General features: G+C 32.3%; 1 protein-coding gene across 1 annotated transcript; it reads right to left on the bottom strand.

Moving 5' to 3' along the window:
* Positions 1 to 2,884: 2,884 nt before the first annotated feature.
* Positions 2,885 to 5,514, bottom strand: ATPsynB (ATP synthase subunit b, mitochondrial). Its single transcript, XM_018455170.1, has 4 exons — positions 5,397 to 5,514; positions 4,666 to 4,824; positions 3,644 to 3,996; positions 2,885 to 3,236 (listed from the first exon to the last, which is right to left on the bottom strand). The coding sequence occupies exons 1-4, from the start codon at positions 5,422 to 5,424 to the stop codon at positions 3,060 to 3,062; spliced, it is 717 nt and encodes a 238-aa protein (XP_018310672.1). The 5' UTR covers positions 5,425 to 5,514; the 3' UTR covers positions 2,885 to 3,059.
* Between the last annotated feature and the right edge of the window lie 2,710 nt (positions 5,515 to 8,224).

Below are 8,224 nucleotides of genomic sequence, written 5' to 3'. Positions count from 1 at the left end.
TTAGCTCCTTTTATTTCGATTGGTCAAATTTGAATTTTTCAATCTTCAATCTCAATCTTCAATGCATAGTCTGATTCCGGCCTTATGTTTATGCTCTGTTAGGCCGGAATCAGACTACGCATTGAAGATTGAAGTTGAAGATTGAAGATTGAAATTTGACCAATAAGGACAAAGAAATTTTAACTCCTTTCATTTCGATTGGTCAAATTTGAATTTTTCAATCTTCAACCTCAATCTTCAATGCGTAGTCTGATTCCGGCCTTATGCATTTCATGCGTGACAGGCTTAAGACGTACCGTAAAAGCCATCACACGTACAAAAATTTTAGTCGTAATCGTAAGGTCGCAAGCAAATCGACCAATCACAATCAAAATTACGATCTCTCGTTTTAAAACGCTCAACTGTGATTGGCCGATTTGCTTACGGCCTACGACTGAAATTTTTGTACGTGTGATGGCCTTTAGAATCGGTCAATTAGAATTAAGAGTTCAAAAGAATTCTCGACTGTGATTGGTTGATTCTTACGGTACGTCTTGTGTTACTATTACGGAAGGTGTGTTGTAGGATTCACACTGCGTACGACATCCGACATGCGTTGTCCGATATCCAATAAGAGAACTTGTTTTCTAGATATTTCAGCTAGCGATATTTTGTCGTACGATGATGCTTATCGCATGAAAATATTCGTCAAGATTTAACTTTTTCGTCCGACGACGTACTCGTATATGCGACGGACACATCGCAATATGTAACTTACAATGTATATGCAGATAAAAATATTAACTAGAATCGAATTCTATTATTGGTATCGTCGTACGTCGGAGGCCGTACGCAGTGTGAATCCTACATGTGCCATGACCTTAACGAATCCAACATGTTGAGTTTCTTACTGCTTAAGGCTAATATTACATTCATCCATTTTTTTGTCGTACAAGCTTTTCAAGCTCATTGATTGGCTGCAAGCAAAGAGATTTTCGGATCTCTCTGTTCTACAGCTAACTAATACCCTTGAAAAATTTGTCGATACATGAAATATCAGGCTAAAGGCCTGTTCTTTTTAGCTGAACTTTTGCACAGTTCATCTTTTTCTTTCCAACGCAACGAAGAGAAAAGGAAAGATGTACTGTGCAAGAATTTTAGCTAAAAAGAACAGACCTTAAAGTCTACACACATGAAATGAATAACAGAGCATAACATAAGGCCGGAATCAGACTACGCATTGAAGATTGAGGTTGAAGATTGAAGATTGAAATTTGACCAATAAGGACAAAGAAATTTTAGCTCCTTTCGTTTCGATTGGTCAAATCTGAATTTTTCAATCTTCAACCTCAATCTTCAACGCGTAGTCTGATTCCGGCCTAAGACTGTTGATTCAATGAACAGCCAGCATAATGTCACCATATTGATTTACATAAGATGCTCATTGGTTCAGCGGTCTTATGTATGGTTATGCACTGTGTTCCGTAACCTACTGCCAGTACTGACAGCATGATGTCAGTCTAGTGTGCTGAAACAAGCATTCCATTTTCGCAAATATACTACCAATGTACAGTGAAATAATAGTAACGGAACGTTACTTTCAGCACTTCGTGTAACTAATACATAACTAACAAGTAATTTTTAAACTGTATTTCATAACATATAGATAAGTGTAAAATTCCATTTTTACCTTGTAATGCTTCCTGAGCATCTTCTTGGCTTAATATCAATTCAAATTGCTTATTGTTTTAATCGTCTAACAGGTTACCTTGTCTTTCACTATTTTGTACTGACTGCTGCATCTTTCCAGCCGCAGTAGTCACAGTAGGAAGTGACGACAAAATCTATGACGTCATTATTCCATCGCAGTGCTATCGTAGCTTACTGTGATGAACTTTGAAACAGGCTTTACAGTGCTGCCAGTACTGGCAGTGAGTTACTGAACGCAGCCACTATTATACATTTCATGTGTGACAGGCTGAAAGCAGGGAGCATAGTCTTTTGCATAACGCATAACACATAATGCATAAGAAAATGTACCAATCAAAGTCCTTCGTTTCCTTCCTTTCCATGAAATAAAGAATTCTGATTGGTTGAATTTCTTATGCTTTATGTGTTATGCGTTATGCAAGAGTCTGTGCTTCCCGCTTGAGTCTTATGTCTTATCAGTAATATCAGTATGCAGGATTGCGTTCCAAAATTCAATTCTATCAACTCAAGTATCATTTTATCCTTGTTGGTCACCGAATGTTGAATAAAAATAAAAGATACTCTGAGTTAAGTCAAGTTTTGGAACGTACCCCAATATGGCAGAATACAGGCACAGGGGCTCCGCCCTTCCCCCCACCTATGATATTAATAACTTCTATGTATAATTGAAAAAAAAAAATTAAAAAATCATATTAATAACTTTTTTATGTAATTGAGAAATACCGAAGAATTAAATATTGAAGTGCATTGTGATTTAAAAAAAAATATGAATGAATGTTCACTATTGGCAGCAACATAGCTTTGCTTTTGATACATGATACATACTACCTTGCATAGGGGTATGTCTAATCTTTTCGAATTTTCATTATTTTTAGTATACGGTAAACTCATTTGGTAAGGCGAAGATTTAATTTAATACATAAAATGCATGCACATGTATCAAAAAACGATGATGTATTCAATAAATTTTTTGTTAATAACATTTTAATAAATAACGAGCAACAATTAAAACTTCTTGATAGTTACTTCGAAACATGTTTTTGACAATATAATATATTATGTTAAGGTTATTGATTTTTGAAGGGGTTGACCCTATGTGAATATTTATCATAAGACAATAAATTCACCATCTATAATAATATTTCTGATAAAATTTAGTTTTCTATAATGCTGCTAGTATAATAATTGATTTACATTTACCACTGCAACATGGTGTTTATTCATTCATAACTTTTTGACTATTCTAAATTTTCGAAAACAATTGTTTAGTAGGCTGCATGAATAGAAGTGCACTATATTTGATGGCACAATCGTCCTTTATCATACCATCTTATTTCTATTTCACACCCATCTAATTTAATCATAACTTTTTACACTTTTGCAGCAAGAACTTCAAGATCTTTGATACATTGCTGAAGAGTCGCTTTTTCTTGTTCAGGAGTGATAGACTTTAATACTCCATTCACAATCCATTGCACCATATGCTTTTGTGCAATTCGACGTTCGAGGTTTTGTATTTGTAATTGATACTCAAGACGCTTCTTCACCTGTAAACAGTAAGCAAATAAAAATTCTTAAATTGTTTATTTTTTTTATGAAGAAATTTGATACAAAAACAATGCTACAATAATGAATATTTAAAGTATGTTTGTTTAATAGTTTCATATAATAAATACAGGATTTTAAATAAAAATTTTATTTTAATAATAAAATAAGTATATGTAAGAAAGCTGCTTAAAAACTACTAATCTGAATTTCACTGAGTTTATTGATCCATATTTTAATTTTCAGATATAATACAAAACAGATATATTAAAGTTAATAATTGTATTCTTTAATATGTAACACTGAAATATTTATCATATAATTAATCACAAGTAAATTTATATTATTCTTTGATAAATATCTTTCTAATTATTTTATTGTTTTATATTTTATTATATAAAAGTTATACCTCTTCGTAGACCTGCACCATACGTTCCCTGTAAGTTGCTTCCAGCTGCATCTTAATGTTTTCTTTTTTAATGTCCATTATCATTTTCTGTCCATCTAAACTTGACTGTACATTCTTTTCATGTGAAATTAGATCTTCATGCGCTCTTATTTCGCTATTTCTAGTCTCATTAAGCTCATCATCAAATTTATCGACTCCTTTATCCAAAAACTGAGCAAGTTTTGGGCCAAATAATTTTACACTCGCTACACATATCATTAACAAAGATATTCCATTATAAAATTCATGTTCCAGGATATAAATTTCTTTGGAACATAGATAAGTGCTCACGCTTATAGCAAATACATATGGTCCTAAAAATAAAATAATAATGATAATAAGAAGATACATAGATGCAGTCCACTTGATACAAATATTTCAAAACATTTTATTGACCAATTAGAAGAAAGAATTTTACTAATTTATCAATTAAAGAATGCTTCAAACCATTTGTAGCATCAAGTGAACCACAGCTGATATTGTCACTTCATATATTATAGAACAATAGGATACAAAAAAATTAATTTTTAGAAAGAAGTTAAAAGTGTAAAATAGATGTTTTTGTTTAAGATTTCTTTTTGAAAACAACTTAATTTGAAAAATTAAAAACTTATTTATTCAAAGAAGATTAAAAAAAATATTTATCTTTTGTAAACTTAGATTATTTTCAAAACATTATGCAAAATACCATATAATATATATTTCAACTGTACTTCTTAAAATTACGTAAAAAATAAAAATTTCTTTTAGGCAGAAATTAATAAATTCATAACAATATGCATAAATGAAAATTTTATATAAAGCATAAACAATTTATCTTTATTTAAATAAAATCTTTATTTTTATCATTCCAAAAAATATTTAAAAATCATATAAAAAAATCATTTGTTTCCTAATTATAAAAATTGTACGTACCATATAAAAATCTAGATCGGTCTAAATCAGATATCTCGTTATTTTAATCCACATTAGCAATTACTTACCTGATGCACCAGTTTTTGAATAGAAAGCTTGAAACCACTCTTCAGGTATAAATCCATGTCTAACTGGAGACGGATTAATTAAACGTTTGGGACGAGTTGGCTCTACTGCTACTGATGAAGCACTTTGTGCTCCACGTACAGCCGTAGACAGTAACTGAGCTATGATAGATAACAGATATATTTGTTACCATTATAGACAGAAAAAAGTAACAATCATTACCGAAAAAAAGGAACAATAACGATAACGGCATTATAAATAATGCGTTATTCTCTTCCCAATTCTAAATTATTACCATTAAAAAATTAAAAAATATATAGATTTTAAATGATTATTATGCTTCTTTGATACATAGTAAAATATAAATTCAATTTTTCGTGCACATATACGAAAGAAAAAAAGTTAAAAAGACAATTGTATAAAAAATAAAAAATATTAAAAAAAATATTTTCAAGAAAATATGCTTGTATAATGATTATCCATAAAAGATTAGGAACCTATTTTTAAAGAATAAAATAAGTTTAAATATTACATAACTATGTTTACTTATATATAATATAAGTAAAATTTATGATAGATATTAGGAAAATAATGAAAGAAATTGTGAACAAATCTAAATATTACATAATTAAAAAATTCAACTTTGTATTAATTAAACGACATTACCTATTCATCGAGTGTACTTATTGTAAAGTATGTAAAAATACAATAGGAATCATTGCAATTGATTTACCATTGCGGAGAGCCAATCTTGATAACATTTTATATCGTATGTGACTGCCACTTGCCAAAACTAGCAACAACGATTCACCATGCTCAGCAGGACAGTAATGGCGGATTTAGATTAAGCCAGGAGCATAGATGCCACTAGAGATGCTCTAATCAGAGTCGCGCCACTAAACAGCCAACTTTGATTGGTCCGCCATTTTGCAGCAATTCCCGCTACATCCGAATGTCTATATTGTAGAAATGGGTGATACGCGCGTATTTATAATAATTATTTTATAATAATTATTTTTAATAAATTTATACAAAAGCAAATATGATGGCATTTATTTGAACATAATTTATATAAATTTTATATCACGTACCTAATAGTATTACACATACATTTATTTACAATATAATTAATTACAATATTAATTACATAATTTGTACATATATAGAATTTTACAAAAAAGTTTAATTTCAGGGCACCTATCATGGAATTGGAATTCTGTAACTCGTTATGTAACTTGTTGTGCAGTCGTTATGAGCACATAACAATTGTATAACGAGTTACAGAATTCCACTGCAGTAGGCCTATTCTGTAACTTTTTAACGACAATTTTACTAGTTAGGGATGTCGTTGCGCAGATATTTTACATGGTGAAAAAACTGCGCAATGACAATAGGTCTGTTCGCGTTGCATGAAATCCTCAAATATTTTTGCACTTAAAATGAGATAGATATATATTTGGCCTTAAAAAGAGAGAAAGCGAAGATGCCGAGTGCCAAAAGTGCAAGCAACTCGAACAGACCTATTGAGTGCATTCAGTACCACGATCGCTCACTGAGCGCTTAGTGAGCTCTTGTATCTGTTTGGTCTATATTTTTAGTTTTAACGGAATATGCCAATAATAAAGCAGGGAGCACAGACTTTTGCATAACGCATAACACGTAATGCATAAGAAAATAAACCAATCAAAATCATTCGTTTCCTTTTCTTCCATGAAATAAAGAACTATGATTGATTGAATTTCTTATGCCTTATGTGTTATGCGTTATGCAAGAGTCTGTGCTCTCCGCTTAAGATGCAAGCGCTCACTGAGCACTCAACCGCTCAGTGAGCGGTGTAGTAAAGTCACTAGATAACGAAGTACCGCGATGGGAAAATTGAAGTGACGTATCTTTGGAGTCAAAATGATGTCAAGTGCAGATATTGCATTTAGTGTAATGTATCTATGTATCAAGTGCAATCCAAAGTGCAATTCTAACCTGGTTGCATTCATACATAAGTTTGAAATAACCGCGTCATGGAGCCAAAATGGCGGCAATTCGCGGTACTTCGTTAATCTAGTGACTTTAGGTTGTAGTACTGAGGGCCACTGTCACCAAGTTCAGTTGATCTAACTAGGCCAGTTAGTCCATCGGAATTGACCAATCGCATTTGTCAATTTGTTTGAAGAATTGACAGATTGGTCAATTCCGATGGATTAATTGGTCCAGTTAAGTTAACTGATCTTGGTGACAGTGGCCCTGAATGCACCTAATATAACGATATCAAACTGTCGTTAAAAGTTAGGCTGCCCTCCCATGGAGAAAGAAACCACGGAACGGAATATTGACAGAAAAGAGATAGGACGAGGGTTATCCTCATCCTATCTCTTTTCTGTCAATATTCCGTTCCGTGGTTTCTTTCTCCATGGGAGGGCAGCCTTACAGAATAGCCCTACAAAGGAGCTGAAAATTCAATGAGATTTAAAATTAATTTGGTTTATTTTCATGTTTGATAATTGGAACGAGATGCTGATAATTAAATAAAATTTTAAATTAATTAAAAATTTTATTCAATTTTCAATTTCTCCTTTCCAATTATCAAGTAAGTACATATGATGTCTATGTATCCCTATCTACATATATTATATAGCTTACTTACTAGATAGACTTATTATGTGATACAATTTAGTTTAATTATACTTACTTTTTTATTTTTTAAATAAAATTTAATTACTTGATCACGAAATTTATTCCAGTGTCGTTTAATTTATAATAATTTAATTTTTTAATTTAAAATTATTATGTTTATCCCTACCTATCCATACGTGTCCTACCTACCCGTATTTCCATTTTTACGTGCCTATATTCGCGTATCCTATCTCCACCCGTATATATATTCCTACCCATGTACAGCACCGATTATTACGGAAAGTTTCTCAGAAATGTTTCAACATTTCACGTCTCTCTCATGTGCAACAATTCTGAAAGGATTCTGCAATATGTCATATGAAATGTTTTAACAGAAATGTTTCTAAGATCTATTTGCCTAATTCTACAATGTGCTCTTTGTTTCCTGTTTCTTGCTATTTGTCTCTTGCCTTTTTGATCAAGAAGGCAAGAGACAAACAGCAAGAAACAGGAAACAAAGAGCACATTGTAGAATAGGGTTTACTTTGTTGAAAACCCTGGTGACCGCTGAATAAACATGTTGAGACGCTGAGTGCATCTAGGACATCCCGTATTCATAGCCAATTCTTATATACCAGAACGTCTTAAGTTCTATCTTGAGGTGTCACGAACCAATCAGAGGGCCGCATTAGCGACTTGAGATGTTATTTAAAACGGTCTTAAAATAAGAATCGACTATGAATACCGGCCTAAGACCGTTCAGTAGACATGAATGGGCGCGTTCAAGTTAATAAAGCGGCTAGCCTGCTCGCCAAGCAAATGAACATAATTGATACTTATAGATCCAACCAATCATGTTAGTTTACTTACTTCGTAATATGCGTTAATATTTCGACAGTTAGACGGTTGGCGCGCGGCCTTGGGAGGTTTGGGGTTTGTTTTGAAAGCGGCGGG

The sequence above is a fragment of the Mycetomoellerius zeteki genome, unplaced genomic scaffold, assembly GCF_001594055.1.
Source record: "Mycetomoellerius zeteki isolate Tzet28-1 unplaced genomic scaffold, Tzet1.0 scaffold471, whole genome shotgun sequence".
Lineage (NCBI taxonomy): Eukaryota > Metazoa > Arthropoda > Insecta > Hymenoptera > Formicidae > Mycetomoellerius > Mycetomoellerius zeteki.
Note: the sequence above shows the minus strand (reverse complement) of the source record. Positions and strands in the feature narration are given on the sequence as shown.